This window comes from Macaca fascicularis, chromosome 6 (genome assembly GCF_037993035.2).
Source record: "Macaca fascicularis isolate 582-1 chromosome 6, T2T-MFA8v1.1".
In the NCBI taxonomy this organism is placed as follows: domain Eukaryota; kingdom Metazoa; phylum Chordata; class Mammalia; order Primates; family Cercopithecidae; genus Macaca; species Macaca fascicularis.
Window position 1 is genome coordinate 119911667 of NC_088380.1, and position 25422 is coordinate 119937088.

Here is a 25422-nt window from a genome sequence, read left to right on the forward strand (position 1 = left end):
GCTTGAACCAGGGAGTTGGAGGTTGCAGTGAGCTGAGATCGTACCACAGCATTGCAGTCTGGCGACAGAGACTCTGAAAAAACAAAAACAAAAAAACAAACCAAAAAAACCCTGGGAGCAGGTAATTTATACAGAAAAAATTTAATTGGCTCACAGTTCCACCAACTGTACAGGAAGCATGATGTCGGTATCCACTTGGTTTCTGGGGAGGCCTCAGTAAACTTACAATTATGGCAGAAGGCAAAAGGGAAGCCAGCACTTCACACAGCCACAGCAAAAGGAAGAGAGAGAAGGGGGAGGTTCTACACACTTTGAACAAAATCTCATGAGAACTCACTCACTAAAGAGCACAAAAGGGGGATGGTGCTAGACCATTCATAAGAACTCTGCCCATGATCCAGTCATCTCCCACCAGGCCCCAACTCCAACACTTGGGATTACAATTTTACATGAAATTTGGTGGGGACACAGATCCCAACCCTATCGTTCCACCTCTGGACTTTCCAAATCTCATGTCCTTTACACATTGCAAAATACAATCATGCCTTCCCAATAGTCCCTGAAAGTCTTAACTCATTTCAGCATTAACTCAAAAATCCAAAGTCCAAAATCTCATCTGTGACAAGACTAGGCCCTTATGCCTATAATCCTGTAAAATTAAAACAAGTTAGTTACATCCAAGATACAATGGTAGTACAAGCACTGGGTAAATAGTCCCCTTCCAAAATGAAGAAATAGGCCAAAAGAAACTATAACCAGGCATGGTGGCTCACACCTGTAATCCCAGCACATTGGGAGGCCAAGGCGGGCAGATAACAAGGTCAGGAGTTCGAGACCAGCCTGGCCAATATGGTGAAACCCCATCTCTACTAAAATGAAAAAATTAGCTGGGTGTGATGGTGGTTGCCTGTAATCCCAGCTACTTGGGAGGTTGAGGCAGGAGAATTGCTTGAACCTGGGAGGCAGAGGTTGCAGTGAGCCAAGATTGTGTCACTGCACTCCAGCCTGGGTGACAGTGTGAGACTTTGCCTCAAAAAACAAAACAAAACAAAACAAAAAACAAACAAACAAACAAAAAAACAAAACAACAACCCAGAAAACAAACAAAAAAAAACAGGGGGAAAAAAAAAAAAAAAGAAAGGAACTATAGGCCCCATGCAAGTCCAAAACCCAGCACGGCAGTTATTAAATCTTAAAGCTCCAAAATAATCTCATTTGACTCCATTTCTCACATCCAGGGTATACTCATGCAAGTGGTTGGCTCCCAAGGCGTTGGGCAGCTCTGCCCCTGTTGCTTTGCAGGGTTCAGCCCCTGTGGCTACTCTCATGGGCTGGCACTGAGTGCTGATGGCTTTTCCAACTACAGGGTGCAAACTGCCAGTGGCTCTACCATTTCAGGGAGGATGATGGCCCTCTTCTCCCAGCTCCACAAGGCAGTGCCCCAGTGGGTACTTGTGTGGGGGCTCCAATCCCATATTTCCCCTTCACACTGTCCTAGTACAGGTTCTCCATGAGGACTCTGCCCCAGCAGCAGTCTTCTGCCTGGACATCCAGGCTTTTCCATTCATCCTTTGAAATCTAGGTGGAGGCCTCATGCTTCAACTCTTGCACTCTGCACACCTGCAGGCTTAACACCATGTAGAAGCCACCAAGGCATATGGCTTGCACCTTCTGGAGCAGAGGCCTGAGCTCTATCTGAGGCCCTTTGAGCCAAGGCTGGACCTGAAGTAGTTGGGATGCAGGGAGCAGTGTCCCAAGCTCACACAGGGTGGCAGGTCTCTGGGCATGGCCATGAAACCCTCCTAGGCATCCAGGCCTGTGATGAGAGCGGCTGCTGTGCAGGTTTCTGAAATGCCTTCCAGGTCTTTCCGCCATTATCTTGACTATTAGCACTTGGCTCCTGTACTTACACAAATTTCTGTGGCCTACTTGAATTCTTCCCCTGAAAATAGGCTTTTCTTTTCTACTACATGGCCAGGCTGCAAATTTTCCAAACTTGTACACCCTCCTTCCTTTTTAAATTCCAGTTTTATGTCATTTTTCTGCTCACACATATGAGCATAGGCTGTTAGAAGTAACCAGGCCACATCTTGAATGCCTTGTTGCTTAGAAATTTTTTCTACCAGATACCCTAAATCATCACTCTCAAGTTCAAAGTTCCACAGATCCCTAGAGCAGAGGCACAATGCAGCCAGGGTCTTTGCTAAACCATAGCAAAAGTGACCTTTACTCTAGTTCCAAAAGTTCATCATTTCCATCTGAGACCTTATTACCCTGGACTTGATTATCAACATCACTGTCAGTATTGTAGTCATAGCCATTCAATAAGTCTCTAGGAAGTTCCAAACTTTCTCTTAACTTCCCATCTTCTTCTAAGTCCTCCACACTCTTCCAACCTCTGCCCATTACCCAGTTCCAAAGCTACTTCCACATTTTCAGGTATCTTTATAGCAACACCCCACTACTTGGTACCAATTTTCTGTATCAGTTCATTCTTGCATTGCTATAAATAAATACCCGAGACTGGGTGATTTATAAAGAAAAGAAGTTTAACTGGCTCATGGTTCCACAAGCTGTAGAGGAAGCATGATGCTGGCATCTGCTTGGCTTCTGGGGAGGCTTCAGGAAACTTAGAATCATGGTAGAAGGCAAAGGAGGAGCCAGCACTTCACATCCAGGAAGAAGAGAGAGAGCAGGGAGGTGTTACACATTTTTAAACAACCATATCTTGTGAGAACTCACTCACCATACAGTACCAAGTGGGCAATGGTGCTAAACCATTCATGAGAACTTGACCCCATGATCCAATCACTTCCCACCAGGTCCTGCCTCCAACATTTAGGATTACAATTCAACAAGAGATTTGGTGGTGACACAGATCCAAATCATATCACTTCTCTTTCATATTTTATATCTCTTTCTTCCTTTGTGCTTTTGAAACTAATGTCCTCAAACCCTCTTTCAGTTTACGAATTCTCTCATTTCCAATTTGTTAATTTTAATCAGATTTTAATTTCAATTATAACATTTCTCATTCCTACATGTTCATTTGGTTCCTTTTTTGAATCTGCTTGGTCTTTCTGGTTTTCCTTTTTTCTGGCTTAGATTTTCTTTCTGGACATAGTAAGTGTAGTTATATTCTGAATTTGATAATTTCAATAAATAAAATCTTGGTGGGTTTTTTTTTATGTTAATTCTTGCTCATTGTGTAGTCTCTTTATATACTAAGTAATTGTAGAAACTGAATTGCCCATATTCTCTGGATAATTATTTGTGAATATTCTTTTAGAACTGCTTTAATCACCTCCAAGGCAATTTTCCTTTTAATATTCCAAGGGTAATATATGGGTAGAATACTTCTATTCAACCTCAGCCAGATTATATAGCCCTCTAGGCTTCTAGATTAAAAAAAAAAAAAGATTTATCTTATTAGATTTCCTACCTGAGAAGACCCTGGAATTTGTTTTCTGTTCCTAGGGCCCAAAGGTCATGTAATTTTTATGAGGTTCAGACAATAATCTTAAGTAAGAGTGGCTTGGTGTGCCAGGTTTCCTCATTTACTTAGATTTTAGACTCATACAGATTTTAGACTATTTTGCTGGATATTCAGCAATGCTTTAAGGAGAAGGTTAAAAATATAGTTATTTCAGCTTTTAAAAAGTATTTATTTATTTATTTATTTATTTGTTTATTTACTTACTTATTTTTTGAGACAGGATCTTGCTCTATCACCCAGGCTGGTGTGCAGTGGTGCGATCACACTCATTGCAGTCTTGACCTCCTGGGCTCAAGTGATCCTACCACCTCAGCTTCCCAAGTAGCTGGGACCACAGGTATGCACCATCATGTCTGGCTAATTTTTAAAATTTTTTGTAGATACAGGGTCTCCCTATGTTGCCCAGACTGGTCTTGAAATCATGGGCTCAAGATCCTCACCCCTCAACCTCCCAAAGTGCTGGGATTACAGGTGTGAGCTACTGTACCTAGCTTTATTTCAGCTTTTAAAGTTATTTTCAGCTAGGCAATATATTCTGATATTTACTCATGTTACTTGATATGGAAATCAATATTCATTATTATGTAAATTATGAATGTGAAAATCATTATAATGAAAATACATATTTATACATGAGCCAAGTTTTTTTTCTTGAACAGTTTTTTTTATTTCCTTGGGACTAATTTTTTTTGTATTTTCATTTGTTTAGTTTTCTATGCATCATGAGTTCAGCCTCAAATACTTAGCCAATTATCTAAGTCTCTTCTCAATAATTTAAAATGTACATATATTCCATCAAATTTAGTCTGAAGGGTTTCTCTTGGAGGTTTTTTGACTTACTCTTCTGGACTTGCTCCAATGTCCATTATGTTTCACTTCTCATCTGTTTTCATTCTCTTTCATATTTCTGTTACTGACTACAGGTTCTTGATTTCTCAATGCAATAGAAATTGACATGAAGCCAAAATAATTTTCCCAGACAAGGCTTCATTGAAACTTATGCTTGGGCCTAAGGGAGGCAGAGAGAGAGAGAGAGAGAGAGAGAGAGAGAGAGAGAGAGAGAGAGAGAATCCCCTGACTGACTCTGAAAAGAGCCAGTAGGACTTTTTTATTAGACTAAGCAAAGGAATTGACATCAGGGTAGGGTATGCTGGCTGAGGGGTAGGGCATGTAGGTCAGCATTATCTGGTCATTAGAGTTGTCTTGAGGATGGGTCACCTGGTGGTCTGGCCAGTGGCAACAAGACTATAAATCAATTGTCCAACATTCCTTCCTAAGGTGGGACACTGTGGCCTTGCTTATCTCCTTAGGCCAGTTCCTAGAATTATTTAAGTAAAAGGACTACAGTAGTGAGGTAGTAGCGTGGGTTTTATGATCAGTGGGAATATATGAAAGAATGCTCTAGTAGGGGTAAGCTGAAGCCAAGCCCCATCTCTACTCAGTCTCATTTCCAGGTACATAAAATATTTATATTCTATTCTAACACTTCATTAATAATTTGATTGGTAAGGAAATAACTTTTCTTCACAATTTTGCATTGCTCACTTAATTAACATCTGGCATTTGTGAGATGTCTGAAGCTATTCTGATGCTAAATACTTTGAATTTGTCTTGTTTTGATTTCCTCTCTGAAAATTTGAAGAATCTTTTCTTTGTCCCTAGTGTTACAAAATTTCATAATTACGCATGTCTTAATGTTGGTCAACGTTTACCATTTATGCTAGGATACTTGCCAGGCACTTTTATCAATAAACACATACTTTCCTTTGAAGGAAAATATCATGGACCATTTTGTTGATGATGTTTTTCGCGCTATTTTCTTTCTTTCCTCTTTCTAGAATGCCTATTATTTGAATGGTGAACATCCTGCATCAGCTCTCTACTATTCTTATCTTTTCTTTCCTGTGTTCTATTTCCTTGTCTTTTCCCTCCTTTCTCTGGAAGATATTCTAATCTTCATTTCTTACTTTTTCCCACTGAATTTATCATTTATGATATTCTGAGTCTAGGAGAAAAAGTGTGGTTTTTTTCCCCCTATTCTTTCACTCAACAACAATCAACATGGAAGATTTCTGTGACCAAATGTGTGGCAGTATTTCCCCACCAACAAGCACGGAATTGACTCTGCAGTGGAAGCCAACTGAGTGTCCTCTAATTCAATTCAATTCTTATACTATCTACCTAGAGATAGCATCAGCTCCCATAGGTTGAGGGTTCAGTCCCTCAAGATGCCCACTTTGCCACCCTGCCTTAGATGCCAATCACAAGTTCCAGGTTGTTTTACCTGTGCTTCTGATCAACTGGGTATAAATGGGTGTTCCCACAATCTTTTCCCTGGATTGGATTAATTTGCTAGGCTCATAGAACTCAGGGAAACACGTTTACCAGTTTATTATAAAGGATATTACAAGGGAAACAGATGAAGAGATGCATGGGGTAAGACATGTGGGAGGGGATGTGGAGCTTCCATGCCCTGTGTTCAGCTATCCGGAAACTCTCTGAATCCAGTCCTTTTTTTTTGATGGACATTTCATTACATAGGCATGATTGATTATAACTGACCATTGGTGATCAACTTAACCTCAAGCCCCTCTCCCCTCCCCAGAGGTTGGGGGCTGGGGCTTAAAGTCTCAACTCTATAATCCTGCCTTCGTCTTTTCAGTGACCAGCCTCATTCTGAAGCTACCTAGGGGCTGCCAACCATCAGTCAACTCATTAGCACATAAAAATACTTTACTTTTGGAGATTTTAAGGATATGAAGTGTTTATGCCAGAAAACAAGGACAAGACCAAATATATATTTTATAATATCACAAATATACTTTTCCAGAGTTTAAAAAAATGCCCTTTTACCCTATTCTTTTTTCATGGATACAATATTTTCTTCTCTTTTTCAGAGTATATTAATGGTAGATTTTTTGAGTGTTCTCTCTGCAGAGTCTCTGTTCCCTTTAAGTTACTTTTTATATTGATTTTGGTCTCTATCTTTTATTTTAGAGGAATTCTTCAGATGTTTGTTGCTCTTTGGTTGTTTCTACCTTTGGGCTACATAACCTATTTCAGCTCTGAGATCTCAGCTCACCATTCTTAAAACCGTGGTAGTCTGTTGGCCACAATTCAGGAAATGCTGATCTATGTCATACTAAATGAACTCTATCAGAACAGGCATAGACAAAAGTGAAACAGACAAAATGTGCTTTTCATAAGCCCTACCTCCCTCTCCCTTCCTTAGGTTTCTTCCACAACTCTAATTCTCCCTCACCCTACTTCTTCCTTCAAAATCTCTCTCATCTGTTTCCCTCATTAAAGCTGGTTCAAGTAAAAAATCTAATCATGTTATTCATACACGGTCTGAACAACTGATAAGACTAAACATATTCTCTGGTATTTGGTTTTTAAGACAAGGGCAAAAGTATTTCTTGGGGATAAACCAAAGGAATAAACTCTGAGGGTGTAACTTAGTCAACATCAATGCAAATCAGCAGCAAGGTGTAAGAAAACAGACAACTACCTAAATAAAAGCAAACCTCTTATTCTAAACAGTTGGCAATGGAGGGAGAATCTCCACAATGGATGATGTAGCAGAACCTTTATAATCCCAACCGTTGTCTTCTATGATTCACCTTCCCCTTCAGGATTTTCTTCTAATTATCCCTGTAACCATTCCCAGGCCATGAAGAGGCAAAGCTTTTTCTCTTTTGACATTGAGGCCCAAAAATGGAAGCCTGTTCTTCTTTGACATACCAAACAGGGCAAAGAGACACCATTATAAAAGATTTTATTAATGTCTAAAGATAAATTAACAGAAACGTCACAAAATTAGATAACAAGGAGTATCAGAAGTGACTGTGGGTACTAGCCCAATCCTATCCTCATATCTGTTCCCAACATTCAGAAACATAGACTAGATAGTCTGATTCCTCTTTTTCTGAAAGCAAGAGATGAAGGTTCAGAAAGAAGCCATTTCCTCCTCTACTGACTTAAGTCCTTCTTCTGACAGAAGCTGCAGACTGGTAGAATATGGACTGATCCATAGATATATTTTGTTAGTTCCATTCTACTTAAAAATCACTTAAAAATTTAGTCATCAGCACTGAAATTTTTGAGATTATATTTCAAAAAAGCAAAACCATTTTCCAGCATTGAACATATATGCATACACGACACCCCCTCCCCTTCAACACATAGTCTGCAGATTCTAAACATCTATACAGAAATGTCTAACAAGAAAAACCATCTTAGAGACCTAAATTCTAAGGTTTTATTAATATAGCACAAGAAAACAGGAGAAATAACAGCGGTGTGAATTAGTTGAAAGACAGTTGACGCTGGATGTGGTGGCTCATGCTTGCAAATCCCAGCAATTTGGGAGGCAGAGACAGGTGGATCACTTGAGGTCAGGAGTTCGAGACCAGCCTGGCCAACATGATGAAATCCCATCCCTACTAAAAACACACAAAAAATTCACCGTGTGTGGTGGCACATGCCTGTAATCCCAGCTGCTTGGGTGGCCAAGACAAGAGAATCACTTGAACCTGGGAGGCGGAGGTTGCAGTGAGCCAAGGTTGTGCCACTGCACTCCAGCCTGGGCGACAGACTAAGACTCTGTCTAAAAAAACAAAAAACTAAAAAAAGAAGACAGTCGAATCAGAAGCCAAGAGAGCTCCATTCTAGTCCCAGCCATGACACAATTAGTTTTGTGACTTCAGCAATATTATTTAATCCTCTAGGTCTCCATTTCCTCATCTATCCTATATAGAGGATGAAATTAAATGATATTTAACAAACCTTCTTGGCTATAATCTTGTAATTCAAGGGCAAAATTTTATCAAAGTACTCAAGTCAGATAAATCGAAGAAAACACTATAAATACACAAATAAATAAATCTGACATGGTAATATTTTTGTGTTAAAACTTATCTAGAACTGACAAATATGCATGCATAAAATGAGAGCTAAACAAATATACGAAGTACCAGATTAAATTCTGCTTCAACTAGGAGAAAAATGTTTTTCTTATAGATAGCAAACTTAAATGGATCAACGGGAAACCATACACAATTCTTCCAAAAAAAAACCCATATAAATTTAATGGATTTAAACTTATACACAAAACATTAGTTAAAACATTAGTCATTTACTAATGCCCTCTCATTTATGTTCTCCAATGAATTCTCATTAGTCTTACAAGAGATAAAACAGGAAGCAAAATAAGCCTTCCCGAGCTTTCTGTGATTATAATGTTGAGTGACAGACTCTGTAGAATGAACAATGGACAATGGAATAGTCTGGCCAAATTAAACACTTTCTGTAAGCAGACTGAGCCTTTATCTCAGCCAAGTAATCATTTTTCTTCCATGAAAAATATCTAAAATCATGCCAAGTTGTATCACTGCCACAGAAATTGGAATGGCTTCAACATCCCATAAAAACAGTGACACTTAATGAATTGCTTCAGTTAAATCACGCTGGAGAGAGAAAATAGATGAACAATTTCATTGTGTTATGTGTGGTCCAAAAGATATGATCAACACAGGTAATCACTGACTCTCTTCATGCCAGAATTACCACCTGAGATAAACACACCTGGATTCCCATGAACTTTTTTGGTTTATGTGACTAATATGAAGTGATTAATGCCATTAAGAAGCAAGCTAAAATAGGTTCAAAAAGAGCAGCAACAAATAGTGTGAAACCCACAGATAAAAGACAAAATCAGCAAGTAAGACTGAACCAGTTTGTACTACTTGAGACATCATTTTAAAAGAATTTAGACTACCACAAAACAACATACTGAATTACACAAGGTACTGATCTACAAAAGAAATCTAAAATATTTAATATCTCAAGAAATACTTGTGAATCCAGTGACTTTGTACATGTTTTCTTAGAAGTTTAAAAAATATATGTATCGTATGTTTTCTTTTTATTGCTCTTTAGTTTTTCCTTCTGTCTGCAGTGAACACAGAATGAAGAGATAACATCCAATGTACCACAAATAGAATATAACATCATAAGTACAGAATTTCAAGTTTACACTAAGAATGAATGTATTAATGCGATCACTATATTGTTCTGCATGTAAAACACTGTTAATCTTTTTCAGCAACTGGGTCTCGCTCTGTCACCCAGGCTGGAGTGCAGTGGTGTAATCATAGCTCACTGTAGGCTTTAACTCCCGGGCTCAAGCAACCCACCCACCTCGGCCTCCCAAAGTGCTGGGATTACAAACATGAGCCACTGAGCCCAGCCTAAAACACTGTTTAAAGACACATGTATAAAAGATGTTTCTAAGAGTGCAACTTGGGTGTCTGATTGAGAAGAGAGTTGTTTCAGTGAATGAAGGTGTCCACAACACAATTCCGCATGTAACATACTCTGAAAAGACACATATATAAAATATGTTTCTAAAATAGTCTAAAAAATAATAACGTTTGCACTAAAAAACAATTAAATACAAAGAACTGAAGTTCACATATACCTATTACAGAAATATTTTCATTCTGATAGATAAATAACATACATCTGACTGTGGATTACTCTGTCTTAGATGTCAAAGTCATTTATTACCTTTGGTTTCATTAGCTATTTTGTACTTACATTTTAATGTATGGGTTCAATTGCCAGAGAATGGAGTGGGGGAATGTTCACAGTTTCCTCTTTCATTCCCTTGTTCAGAAGAACTCTTGGTCGCTCCTCATGGCAGATGACGTGACCTCTCAAGATAAATCTAAACAGATTCTTTCTCTATTTCTTTGTTTCATATTTTCCATGGGTTGGGAAAAAAAATGGTTAGTTTTAAAGCTGTGAAATATATAAAGGATACTGTCATGTTATACCCTTAATTATGTTCATAATTTTAAAACAAGATTTGCCACATAAAACTACCCCTGCATAATCATGATTTTCCTGTGTTAACACATTTTCACTGCAGGATTACTTCCCTATACATGCTAAGTTGAGAAGGTGACGTTCTTTTTTTTTTTTTGAGACAGGGTCTCACTCTGTCACCGAAGCTGGAATGCAGTGGTGTGATCTCAGTTCACTGCAACCTCCATCTCCCAGGTTCAAGCAATCCTCCCACTTCAGCCTCCTGAGTAATAGCTGGGACCTCAGGCCCACAGACGCATGCCACCACGCCTGGCTAATTTTAGAGATGGGGTTTCACCATGTTGTCCAGGCTGGTCTTGAACCCCTGAGCTGAAGTAATCTGACCCCTTTGGCCTCCCAAAGGGTTGGGGTTACAGGCGTGAGCCATGGTGCCCAGCCTGGGGCTTCTACTTTTTCTTTTTCTTTTTTTTTAAATAGCAAGGCCATTGCAATAGCCACTCCAGAAAATATCTTTGCTATGATCTTAACAGTGTTTGACAGCCTTAAACCTTCTTTGCTCCTTGATCCTGATGGGCTCTGCAAATCATTGTCTGGTACTAAAGCAATGGTCAGCTCCAATGTCAGAAGCCCTAAACAACCCAAAGAGACAAACTAAAAGAGGAGTAAGTTCTGAGGTTTATATTTTAGAGGAATCCTTTAATGAAGCATTTCTCAGTCTTTTCCACCAGAGTACGCCGAAGGCAGAGGATAGTCGAAGGAGTCTGAGGGACAGACCAACTTACCCCTGAGCCAGAGATTTTGTTGAAGTCACATGTTTCATCTTAAAAGTTCATCTGAATGGTTAATTCCATACTGTATTTGTATTAATACAAATTTTAAACCATTTTCCAAGTTATACAACTTTTTCTCCAAATAGTCAACTAAATTGATGCTTGCGAAGATGTACCATGTTTGCTGGGCACAGTGGCTCACACCTGTAAATCCCAGCACTTTGGGAGGCCAAGGCAGGTGGATCGCTTGAACCCAGAAGTTCAAGACTAGCCTGGGCAACTTGGTGAAATCCCATCTCTACAAAAAATACAAAAGTTAGCTGGGGCGTGGTGGTGCACGCCTGTGGTCTCAGCTACTCAGAAGGCTGAGGTGGGAGGATGGCTTGAGTCCAGGATGTCAAAGCTGCAGTGAGCCGTGATTGTGTCACAGCACTCCAGCCTGGGTGACAGAGTGAGACCCTGTCTCAAAAAAAAAAAAAAAAAGATGCCCCACATTTGTCTTGGAGTTTTGAGTACCTCCCATACCCAACCACAGCTATGTACTCCCTGGATGTTCATATAACTCAGCATGATGCACAGGGACGTTGAATTTAATTACAGGTTAAATACTTTCTTTCTATTGATCTCTTCTCCAACTTAGAGATGTTGGATGGGTGTGTTTCCTTATTTCAACATTGTTCCATTTTTTTTTTTCCAGTTTTCCAAGATCAGCTTGGGCTTTATTTCTTCCAAGAGTCTTCTCTGGTTTCTGACAATGATTCTCCTTTCTCATCTCCTACAGCACAACTTGTTTGCTTCACACATTTTTCACTAGATCATATATGATCCTGTACTAGTTCTATTTATATGTTTTATCTTCATTCACAATAATTTCACAAATTTCTTAAGGATAATTCTCTATGTGTTTCATATTTACTGCTACATAAAAAGCTACCACAAAACTTAGTGACTTCAAACAGCAATAATTTGCTGTTTCTCGTGATTGTGGGGGTCAACAATTCTCAGCTGGGCTGGGCTTAGCTGAGCAGTACTTTGGTTTGTTCCATCTGGGATCACTGATGTGACTATAGTCATCTGGTAGCTTGACAGGGGCTGGAGGGAGTAAGATATCCACACTTACATGTCTGGGGCTTGGTGCTGGCTGTTGGCTGGGCCTCCTTGTGTGGTCTTTCAACCTTTGTTAGTCTAGTCCAGATGTTCTTTCATGGTGGCAGGGGTGTTCCAAGACATGCAGGAAGAAGCTGCAAGTGATTTGAGGCCTCGGCTCCAGAACTTGCACAATTTCATTCTTGTGACACTTTATTGTTCAAAGCAAACCACAAGGCCACCCTAGATTTAATGGGTGGGGAAAAAATACTCTACTTCTTGATGGGAAAAGCTGCAAAATATTGTGGCCATGTTTTTCAATCAGCCACATCACACCTTCTCTTTCTTCTGTCAGTTTAGCAGCAAGTGTCATAGTGAAGGACCATACTACATATTAGCTGATGTGAAATCAATGTTCTGGTGTTTTCATTTCATCCAGCTTGAGACTATATCCTCAGGATAAGGGTAGATTTAAAATAAAAAATTAATCTTGGTAATATTGATCTTTAACTCATTACTTGGACTAATTGTCTCTTTAAACATTGCCCAGATCCAAGCACACATTTCCTATTTCAAAGGAATAACTGTACCTTGAACAAACAGGTTCATGCTTTGAAGACTGACAATAAATTGAAAATAGTCGTTGTCCATGGGATTGGTGCTATGGGTATCAGAGAATTTTGTTCACTGATATATTTGTTTATTGGTCAAATACTCACCCAATGCATGCCCTGTGTCAGGCTCTGTACTATTTGCCCAACATGCATAATCGAGTAGAGAAGATGGATATACAGTGGATGACTATAACACAATGTGGTTCATAATTGCAATGACAGATAAATACACACGATATAATGAAAACACATTAAGAGACATAAAATAAAATGTTTACCAATTCATTTAGAAACTTACGATTAGGTTGTGTATAAGACATGAATTTCCTAGTTGCTATGTATGTATACACATACACATACACACACACACACACACACACACCAGTATTATGTAGCATTATTAAAGCCTTTTAAGGATGGTGAAAATACACATACAAAGAAAAGAAAGGAGGCAGAACTTCCATTATAAAACCATGGAATGGGCACCTGTTATTTTTGCCTGCTTAGCACCCATTCACCTTTCTGGTAGTGACAGGACCTTGATTCCCTACCTGTTCTTTCCTCAGCTCTTAGTCCACAAGATGGGGATAGAGCCAACTCTACCCTAATTTCACAAGCTGAGCATGTTATCCAGGCCTGGCCAATCAGATCACTGCATTCTTATAGCCTGAGTGACTTGTTCAGGAATAGATATATGGTTCAAGAAGAGCTAGTGAGACCAATTCCCAGGACTTTTGTGAAGCCAGCATTAGAGAAGAATCCCTCTTTTCTCTGTGGCTACCCGACAGAATGGCTGTAAGACTTGGGCTGCTGGAAGCCACGACCAGGAGCCCGAGAATAAAGCCAATCCTAAAGGAAAGGGCTGAGACACGGCGGAAGGAAAGCTGATGACATTTGAGCCTTTGAATCCATCCATGTTGGATCTAACTGCCTAGGCTTCTCCAATACAGTCACATTTGCATTCTCTCTCAACACCTCCCACTTCTTCTTCAAAGTATTAGAGTTGGGTGTTTGCTGTTTGTCACCAAAAATCCCTAATACATAGGAGAGAAGGAACAAAACTCAAGAAGTAGGTTTGAGGGGTTGCGTAGGGGTCGTAAGAAGGCCAGCATTACTGAAGGTAAGGGCCCATGTGGGAAGTAGTGGGAAACATGATGGGATAAAGCGGGATGAGCCCACTGGATGGTTAGGAGTCTTGACATCCAAAAGCATCCAGAGGTGACAGCACAGTCAATTAAATAGATAAAACAGAGCTGTATCATGAGTACATAGCAAAAATATTAGGAAGCCATCGCAGCACTGACTGAAATCAACAGCTTGCAGGCAGAAAGAACAGCAAAGAGGAAATTCTAGTAATCAAGGAATGAGGGAGGATCCATACCTAGACCATGGTACTGCCAATCTGAGAAGTATGAACAGAAGAATCAATAGGAATTAGGGACTCCCCAAGGACAAGAAGGACAATGATTAATAAAAAGAGACAAAAATTAACTGCTAATCAAAGACTTGGCTAAGTTTACCCAAACTTAATCTATAGATAGTTGCTTTACAACATTCTCAGTATGCAACAATAGAATGTAAAATGGTACCCATTACTTAAAGACTTTAAAGGCCTTTATAACTCCCAACTAAGTAATAGAATAAATTGTTTACCATCTGACAGAGGGCTTAGAGTATGTAAAATAAAACAAAACAACAACAAAAATGAAAAAAAATCTTATACCTTCAAATGGGGCTGAAGGCTATTGTGTGTGACTTGAGTCTGGTTTTATGCTCACTGGGCAGTATTTTTAACAATGAATCACTCTCAAGAGTGATTGTATTTAAAAGGTTTTGTGTTAATTATTCGTTGTTCACCCAGAGCCCGCAGGGGACTTAAGCCACTTTTAATTTTCTCAATTCACCAGCCAGAACCCTACATAACAGGGCCAATCTGATAGGATTGAACAATGCCTTCTTGTTTCATTTAATTTAATCTGCTTTAAGGGTTTAGAAACATATCTATATACATAGAAAAAAACAATGAAATCTAACAGTAGCATTCATTCTGGAAAACTGGGATGTATCAGGACTCAACAGGTTTTATATATATTAATTAAAACTGTAGTTTTAATTTTTAAAACAAGATGTCAAACCCAAATTCAGGAGGCTGCTTATTTGTTTCTTTAAATCTGCCAAGGAATCAGGATATCTCCTCATACTTCCTCCCCTGGGCTTGTGGGTTTGAGGTCCTTCCTGCCTAAACCATATATTCCTTGATCTAACTTTTTACTTTGAGTTTCTATTAAAGAAAACTTTTTTAATGTTAGTTTTTCTGAGGAACTTCAGTACTTTATTTTTTCCTTAGACCACGGGGGCACCATCAGAGCAGCAATGAAGGCTGACACATCAGGTGAGAATCTACCTCAAGGACAGGGCAATAAAGAGTCTTTGGAGATATAGGTTATTGGAAATTGTGCCTGGTGTTCTAATCTTAGTATAAATGAAAGTTAATTGTCCTAATTAGCAGGTTGTAGTGTCTGTTATCTTAAACAATGTTTTACAACTATGGAATTTGATTGAAATAAGTTTTGGGGCTCTCTGAGACCTGACCAAAGGAAGAAAAACAAGTGCCCCCAAAACTCTGAGAAGCACAGACAGGTGACAGCCTCATTAGGTCAGCTCGAAGGGCTGCATCAGCTCTCCTCAGGCAATCCCTGTCCCTTCAGTGGCCATCAGCCTGAAGCACTGCCTCTTTCATATAATTCACATGTTTGACACAAGTACATGGAATCCATGTTTAAGGTTTACAGCTTGGCTAAAGTAAAAAAAAAAAAAAACTATTTATTTAAAAGGGCATGTTTAAATAAAGGCTCTGTGGGAATTGCAAACCTATGTAAATATCTAATGCTAGAATTTCTTTTTTAACTCCAGTCTTTCCCAATCACAAAGAAAAGCACACTTTTCAAAATGAAATCTACGAGTAATTATAATGAACCCGATTATTTGTTTTTCATTGGAAAATTAGGTAGCATATAGAACACCTCACAACCATTCTGGTATAATGTATGCATCACTTTGCTGCCAACGAGATGGGCTTTCACTAACACAAATTGCCCTCAGACCCTGCCTCAAGACCTCAGACCCTGCCTCAAGACCCTGAGGACCATATGTCTGTCATTTCTGGGAGTGGCCTCTGGATGGCAGTGTTATTTTCAGTTTGCACTTTGCTCATCACGTCAGTTTTCTAAGTTAAAGTTGCAAGAGACTCAATCATCTCTTTCAGTAGACTGAGTGTTCTCTACTCCTTACTTGCTGTGTGGCTTACAGCCTCAGTTTCCGCCTGTATAGAAGGAGGATTCTATTCTAGACAAGGAAAGTAGCTGCAAAGATTAGAGATGATAATGATAACAACACTATTATATATTGAAAACCTACTGTGATATAGGCTCTGTGTAGGAACTTTACATGTAATAGCTTACTAAATCTTTCCAACTTCCCTGTAATGTTTGTGTTACTGCTCTATCTTTAGAGATAAAAAACTTAAAGCTCAGAATAATCAGGAACGTAGCCTAAGTTCCATGGCAACTCAGTGGTGAAATTGGGATCTATCTTTCTAGCATTATAATACAAGTAAAGTGCCTAGCAAATTGTCTCATGCTAATAAATATTAGTAATTTAAAAACATTTATATGATTATAGCTATAAGTATTAAATTGTATAGCTGATGGCTAAAACACATAAAAATTTAAAAATGTTGTTTCTGGGATGGCTTAAAGCCAATATAAAAATCTGTTATGACCTGGTTGTTCAGGTGCCTTAATTTTCACCCAAAGAACTTTTGAGCAGAGAATGCATGGCCTAAGAGAAGCTTTGTGAGTGAAAGTTTATAGCTAATTAAGTGTGGAAAATGCTTATATTTTATTCTTCTTCTGGAGAATCTCAAGAAATAATAGCATATTAAAGGCTCCGAGATGCCTTGCAGTAAAAAAAACCATAATCTAGTTTAACCCAAAGTTTTCACATGTACTTAACAAAGAAATTCTTTCTTCACATAATATTTATAACCATCTCTTTAAATCAGTGTTCTGCAGAAAACACTCGGGAGAAATGAATCTACTGAAATTCCTCTTCCAAGTTGAGCATATAATGTTTTGACAAGTCTTCTTTTTCTGCCAGCTCAACTCCCTGTTGTAGATGTGCTGTGAAATGTCAAGGCTGACAATAAAGTTCTTCTGACACTTAACTATTAAAACTAAGTTTTTCTTAGGCTTTTCTCATAACAGCACAACATTCTTTCTACTTCTCTCCATCCTACAGTCACAGGTAACCATTTCCTGAAACTCCTGTTCACAGTATTTCTTAGCTCCTCTTATAGAGCAGACCATATCTTCTGTACCATTCAATGGCTTCCAAAGTTTTGTTAACTCTACTTTAAAGCTTATTGCTACTTAATTTGTCATGTGCTTATGCCTCCACAATCACATTATAAGTTATTTAGTGTCTGAAACTGTGCACTGCATTTCCCTGCGTCCCTAAAGAAGCATGACAGTACATTGCTCATTCATTCACTCATTCATTCAACAAACATGCACTGAGCATCTTCCCCGTGACAGGCACTGTTCTAAGTGCTGGGGTATAGCAGTAAACATGACAATCAAGGTCATTAGTACTCCGGTGGAAATTCATTTGTATGGGGAAAGACAGATAAGTAAATATTCAAGTAGGTACATAACTCATGTCAGATAAGGGTAAGTGGTATGAAGCAGTAAGGGCATGTGAACGCGGAAAGGAGGAGAGGCTGCTTGAGCTTGGAAAGGCCTCTCTGAAGAGGAAATATTTAAGCCTGGTTATGTACCGGGTAAAGGCCAGGAGACTGGCTGAGTTTGCTAAATTAGAGGAAAAGCAGGAAGGCCACTGTGACTGTGGCAAACATGCATGGTAAGTCAGGGGGGCAAGATGAGATCAATTCAGAGTGGGTGCTATGCACCACACTGTGGTAAGGAATTTGGACTTTAAGATGATACGGAAGCCACAGAATGTTTTAGACATGGGATTGAACTAAGCATGATTTTATACCTTTAAAAGACAATTCTGACTACAGGGTAGAAAATAAAATGTCAGGAGCCAAGGGAGGGGTCAGGCAGGCCAGTTAAAGGTTATTTTAGTAGACAAGGCAAGATATGATGGTGATTTGGACACGTGATGGCAGGAGAGCAAAGGAAGTGGGCAGATTCTGGCTATACTTTGGCATGTGAGACAGTGGGACTTGCCAGCTGGAGTAAACAGATGAACAGAAATATTTCCTAGATGTAGATATTTACTAAATGCAGATATTTCCTAGGTAAAGGTTATCTGGGAGACTAATAAGCCTGGGAGAAAAAGTAGGGGACAGAATCAAAAGTTCTTTTTCACCGAGTTAAGGTTGGAAGTCTGTAAGATATCTAGGAATACATGTCAATTTAACCTGATTCTAGAGATCACAGGAAAGGGCAGGGATATATATATATGTAATTATATTTGGGAGTTACTGGTACAAAACTAGTATTTAAAGCCATAGGACCAAGCTCAGCATGGTGGCGCTTGCCTGTGATCTCAGCACTCTGGGAGGCTGAGGCAGGAAGATGGCTTGAGTCCAAGAGTTGAGACCATCCTGGACAACACAGCGAAACCCCATCTCCACAAAAAAATACAAAATATTAGCTGGGCCTGGTGGCGTATGCCTGTAGTTCCAGCTACTTGGGAGACTGAGGCAGGAGGATCACTCGAGCCCAGGAGGTTGAGGCTGTAGTGAGCCATGATTGCACCACTGCACTCCAGCCTGAGTGACAGAGTGAGATCCTGACTCAAATAAATAAATAAATAAATAAATAAACAAACACATGGGACCACATGAAATCATCTAAGGACAGAATGTAACCCCAAGGCACCTCAAAATTTGGAAGTAGTTTAGGCTGAGAAAGGGAAGCTAAAACGGTAAACAGGAGAACATGGTGTCAAGAAGTCGAAGAGAATAAAGTATAGCTAGCATGAAGGAGTGGTTAGCTGGGTCAGATTCCAAAGATTTAGATGTGGGCAGAAAAGGAATCTTTGGATTGGCCAACATGAAGGCAGCAAGAGCAGGGCCAGCGGAGTGGTGAGGACTGAAGACGGTAAGAGTACACTGCAGGAAGGGTCAGAGAAATAGGGCAGTACTAAGGGGAACACAAAGTCAAGAGAGGGCTTCCCTCCACCCCCAGAAGGGAGATCCTGGAGTTTACCCAAATAGAGTCAGAAGGAGAGGAGAGATTAATAGTATAGAAAAGAGAAGGACTAATTGAACATGTATATCTATATGTTTGTTTAGTTATTGTCCTTTTTTTTTTTTTTTTGGATACAGGGTCTTGCTCTATCACCCAGGCTGGAGTGCAGTGGTGTAATCATAGCTCACTGCAACCTCTAACTCTTGGGCTCAGGTAACCCCTCCATATCAGCCTTGTAAGTAGCTAAGACAACAGGCACGCACCACCGCACCTGGCTAACTTTTAAATTTTTTGTATGTTGCCCAGGCTAGTTTCAAACTCTTGACCTCAAGTGATCCTCCCGCCTCAGCCTCCTAAAGTGCTGGGATTACAGGTGTGAGCCATGGTGCCCAGCATAATTAGTGTCAATTTTTAGGTGTATTTGATTTACATCAGACTGAATAGGGAGTTGTTTTCCAAATCCCCAGGACTTAAAACTGGGTGGTAATAATAATAATAATATTAGTCTAACACGCATTTACTGATTATATGCTGGGCATTGCTTTATGGACTTTACACATATATTAACTCCTTTATTCCCCCAAATAGCAATAACTGCCCCAATTTTACACTTGAGGAAACTGAGACACAGAGAGGTTAAATAATTTGTCTAGTGTCATGTAAGCGACGAAACAGGATTCTCAATCAAATAGTCTGACTCTGAACTCTTCACTACCAGGAGAAAGTGGTAGGAGGTTTCATAGCCGCTAGCACTTCCTCAGTTCAGGACAAGTTTTATGAATCACCTCCTGTCAGTTACCACCTCTTTTCCCAAGGGTATAAGGTTATCTAAAAGGATGAAAGGGTATTATTTTTCAATCCTTTCTCTGGTCAGGACAGTCTTCCAAGCTAGTCAAACCAATTAGATGTGTGCAGCAATTCTTTCAAACCAGTTTCTTTTAGGATTTTCATAAATATCTAGTACACATTGACAAACAATTTTTTTTCACAAAAAAATTTCCTTCTGTATACATATTTTGATACATATTGATACATCATTTTAATGCTATATAGTATGCAATTATTGGTTGGGGTGTTCCACAATGTACTTAACCCTTCAAATATGTATGTGTGTACACTTATGTGTTTATAGAAGAAATCCATGTTCTTAGCAGAAAAATCTGAAAATACAGCTTAGCAGAAAAAATTCCTTCATTTCATCATTTAATAAATATTTACTGAGTGTCTATTTTGTGTCATGCAAACTTACAAATCATGCTTTCAAATACCATTTAAAAGCATGAAGAAAATGCAAAAGAAAAACTGCAAGATACAAAATATACAGAAGATATGTGAAAAAAACTAGTAAAACCCAAATCACACGCATGATGAGAGACAGAGAGAGGAAGAGATTCCAGAAGTAAGTATATCAAATGTGGGCAGTAGTTATTATTTCCAGGTGGTAGGATTAGGGTGACTTTTATTTTCTTCTGCTGGCCTTTTTTCCCCTTGTTTTTCTATAATGAACATATGTTACTTGAATACTTAGAAAGTTGTTATTTAAATATTATTTCTACATATTATGTTAAGAGCACATGCATTGCCAGACATCTGATTTGCTGCTAAAGTAGAATCTATGAAGGTAGCAAGGCATGGAGTATATGTGGACATTTTTATTGTTTCCATTACTCAATAATAATGGCGCAAATGATTTCACTGCCAGAAGCATTGTTTAAAGATGTGTGTGTATGTGGCACTACACAATTATCCATGCTCGTGTGTGTGTGTGTGTGTATATATATATATAAAAAACATAAAATAAATGATGGACAACTAGCATGATACTTTACTTCTTGCCACTAGATCTACCTAGCAGAGAAACAAAGATCAAAGACACATTTTCAAGGAAAAAAAAAACCCTGAAAATTCAGATACTATCTTCTGCCTCTTTGTTAAGGCTACCCTTTAAGATGTCTCCTTTCTTTCCTTTTTAACTTTTTATTATGTAAAATCTCGAACATACTAAAAAATATGTATAACTGAGTATTCAAAAATAAATACGAGAAATCCCATGTTCCCATCACCCAATTTCAATAATTATCAACAGTATTAAGAACTTTCTTTGCGACTGCTTATCTTGCAGTAACAAATATAAACTTATGAATAGAAAAACTATCTTTATAGAAAACATTTTTCACATTAAATTTTTAAAAATTGCTTTTAAAAGCCTCTGTATGTAACCCTGAAACTTCTTCCCCAAAGAGTTTCTGAGGTCTGCTGATGCAGTTACTGTCTTGTGCATTTGCCCTTCTTCCGTAATAGCTACTTGAATGCATTATTAAACTTGGAAAATGGAAAAAGCAAAATAAAGAAAGCAGCGACCCGGGAAGTGTGAAGCCATCAGACAGAACTGGGGGAAACAGCGAGCACTCCCCCAGGGAAAGTGTGGCCAGGAGGACAGCCTCGGTATGAGCTGGCCCCAGGATGGGGAGGCTACTCTCATTTAGAGAGATCACAGGCAAGGCCAGTGGAGTGCCATAAAACTGCCACCTGGTTATACCTACCCAAACTGTTGTCACTGCTCGTGGGCCAGGAAGCAATTCTATCCCTCAGCTTCTTTGTGCAGGAGTTGTCTGACTTTGCAGAAAGATCTACTTCCTCCTTCCTAATTTCTCGAACGAGCTGCATGCGGCATCTTGTGAAATCCTGAAAGGAAATCTTCCCATTTGCATCTGCTCCCAACTGGTTCATGATCTCAGCCACAGACTCTTCCATATTCAATTGGCGACAGACCATTAGCAAGTCATTTCTGCAGAAGGGGTTGAATAGAAGAAAATGTGTTATGAGTGACGTTTAAGCTAGAAAAACTGGTTAATGAAAAAAAAAAATGTATTTCTTGAGCCAGGCATGGTGGCTCATGCCTGTAATCCCAGCACGTTGGGAGGCCGAGGCCGAGGCCGGCGGATCACGAGGTCGGCGGATCACGAGGTCAGGAAATCGAGACCATCCTGCCTAACATGGTGAAACCTCATCTCTTCTAAACATACAAAAAATTAGCCGGGCGAGGTGGCGGGTGCCTGTAGTTCCAGCTACTCGGGAGGCTGAGGCAGGAGAATGGCGTGAACCTGGGAGGCGGAGCTTGCCGTGCGCGGAGATCCTCCACTGCACTCCAGCCAGGGCGACAGAGTGAGACTCCATCTCAAAAAAAAAAAAAAAAAAAAAAGTATTTCTTATTCACATACTAGATGTATTTTCAACTTTCTCATTGCTTCTAGAAAAGTGGTAAGTGGTAAGTGTATGAAAAAAACATGTTTCATCTGGGTTATTCTAAACAAAAACTCTATTATTTGGAATGGTGAGGCAACTTTTAATCCTTTGTTCTCTTTTTCTTCCTGTCTCCACACCCTTCTCTCCCTTTCTTTGTTTTGAAATTGAGGATTGTAAAGTTCTTTCTTTACACCTGAAGAGTGTAGCATTGTAATCTCACTGTAAGATAAAGCTTCAGAACGTATAACAGACATTATTTCTATTCTTGGCAGAGTCCAAAATCTAGTCAAGTTATAAAAGAACCAACAGAGATTTTAACAAGCTTGATTTTCAGCTTTCTGGACCAATCTGGTAACTTTAGTACTTGTTTAAAACATCATTTAATCTTGACTTTCGTGGTTCAATGCTTAGCTACCTTTGGTTTTTCCTGCTTTTGAGTGTTTTCCACCTTCCCACAAGCAATCGGTAAGCCCTAAGACTAAGGGCAGGGATGAAAATCTCAGTGTCTTCCAGGACTAGACTTAATGTGAATGTGTGAAGTGGGTAGATCTAAGATAAGAGGGCTTGGTGGGGTCTGTGGCTGGACTAGAGAAGTGTATCTAGCCTATGGAGTCTCCAATTTTAAAAAAGAAAAATAAAAAAGAATTTCAAAAAGAATAACAAGAACAATAACCCTATGCTGACCAAGAACATTTATGTGGAGGACATCAGTTTGATCCCTGACATACAAGTCTTGTTCTTTTCTCTCTCCCTAACCTCCTTTAGCAACTATTTTGTTCATATTCCTCCAACTGCAGGTCTCAACAAAGGACTGTAGAATTTAAGTGCTGGAAGATACATTAGAATTTTGTTCATGGTCACAAACAAAGCTAATTAGTGTGCCTGTCTCAACATACTACCAAAGTTCAGTTATCTGGAGAACATAACCTGTTTGATGTTTGCTGATACCTGAAACCTGACCATGCTAAGACCACTCTTCAAGTCACCCTTCACAAATTCTGTCTCCCGGTCAATGTCTCCATGGTCTCTCTCAAATTCCCTAGGCTCACAAAATTGTGGGCATTTTTAATATCTTCTCATTCACTCCTCCTTACCCCTAATTCTGTGCCCTGCATGCCCCCTCCCACCTTTGCCCTTGTCCCCTTCCCCAAGTTTCCAGGGTCCGAATTATCATCAAATGTAGGTTAGTCTTGTCCCCAAAATGCTTTTATACTTGCTCTTTATGGTGTTTTTCAATAAATGTAACAGACTCATCACCCTGCTTCCATATGCTATCCCATTTTCATGTTTTATAAAGAACTTTTACACATAGCTACATGTTTTATCTTCTGTGTACATGTGTGTCTGTGTCCATATGTATATCATACATATATATATGCCTCTGCATCTGTGTATACACACACACATATACACATACATATATACACACACATATATTTGTAAAGTAGATGGATGAGGATAGGAATAAATATATACATGGAAGTGGGTGTGGTAGGTTAAATTATTAATATTAGTCCTAACCTTTCATTATGACATAGCAGTGTTATACATGTATATCCTTGCCTTGGTCTCAGGGCCAAGGACACTCATGGTAGGTGTGTCCTTTCCTATCCCTTAACTTCAGGCTTCACATCTAACTTGCTTTGGCCCTTCGGATATTACTGGACAAGTGCCTATACTGTTGAGCTTGTCCCCTTTTGCTTTAGTCATCATTATGAGAAAAACATACCATGGTAGCCATTACTCCTGTATCTAGCCTGGGCCTCAAAATAAGCCACCCCAGCCTACTTGAAGACTCATAGCTTAAGAAAAGTCATTCCAGCTTACCCCAAAATGTGTGATCAAGAGTAAGTTCTTATTGTTCATGCAAATTAAAGTTCATTCTTAAGCTCAGATTTTGTGATTTTTCTCCCATCAGTAGCTAATCAATACACTGTAAAAATGTTTGTTTGGTTTTTAAAGTAATGTTTTCATATGCTTATCTTTTTGCCCTTCTCTGTATAAGACCTACCTGATATTCAGCCAGATTCATCCAAGAGTTAGAGATAATTAAGATTGCTAAAGCAGGAATACAAACAGAAAGAAAGGATCCTGCTTTTACTCTGAGTTCAGGGTTCAGATTATACTTTCTAAAATAAGAATTTCTCTCTTAGATATTTAGAAAATAGCCTTAAATTTAGGCTTAGCAAAAAATAAAGAGGTTTTCTAAATTCCAGAAGTTCATGTAATGTTAACATTAATATTCTCTGATTGGTAAAAATATGGTGTATTCATTTTTCCTTTCTGTGTATTTTCATTTTTCAGAGTGTATTATACTACTTTCATAAACTGATATGTCATTGTAGGTTTTAAAATGGGGATAGTAGTGGTACCTACCTCATAGGGTTGCTCTGAAAATAAATGAGATAATACATAGAAAGCACTTAACATAGTTCCTGGCATATACTAAGTACTCAATAAACAGTAGCCATTATTATGATTGTTTTATAATTGCTGATCATAGATCTTTCATAATACCCCCAGTTTCATGATTAGGGCTTTAATAATGAATTGTGATCTGCTCAGCGGAAAAGAATACTGAACGGAACTGACTATCTCACTAAGTCGTATAATCTGTCCACAGAGGCCCACCCTTCCTCCCTGCTGGCGGCCCACTTACATATATTGGGCACCCTGGTGAGAAACTCAGCTCTGTCCAGGCTTGAGAAGCCACATTCTACAAGAAACAGCTGCAAAGAAGTAACTGTGGTCTAGAAATACCAACTCAGAATAGAATGTGTAACACTGAATTTTAATTTTAAACGTGTAGGCTGTTGAGAGGCTGATATAAAAGATCAAAGCCAAAATACATTGCACTCTGCCAAATTAAGTCAAATTGTAAGTTTTAAATAGAAGTACTAGTTTTTCAAAACTAAATTCAAGCTAAATTCTTTTAGTATAGAAATACAAAATTAACAATAATAACAAGCCTGCAGGGGAATTACAATTATCCCCTGATATGGTTTGGATGTTCATCCTCTCCAAATTCCATGTTGAAATGTAATCTACAATGTTGGAGGTGGGGCCTGGTAGGAAGTGTTTGGGTCATGGGGGTTAATTCCTCATCAATGATTTAGCACCATCTTCTTGGTGATGAGTGAGTTCTCTCCCTGTTAGTT

General features: G+C 39.0%; 1 protein-coding gene across 1 annotated transcript in view; it reads right to left on the reverse strand.

Annotated features, from left to right (window-relative positions):
* Positions 1-25422, reverse strand: part of MCC (MCC regulator of WNT signaling pathway) — a 475249-nt gene that overhangs the window by 348263 nt on the left and 101564 nt on the right. Inside the window, exon 2 of the mRNA XM_005557529.5 lies at positions 21562-21806. Coding sequence (XP_005557586.2) covers positions 21562-21806 — 245 coding nt within the window. The remainder of the gene's footprint in view (positions 1-21561; positions 21807-25422) is intronic.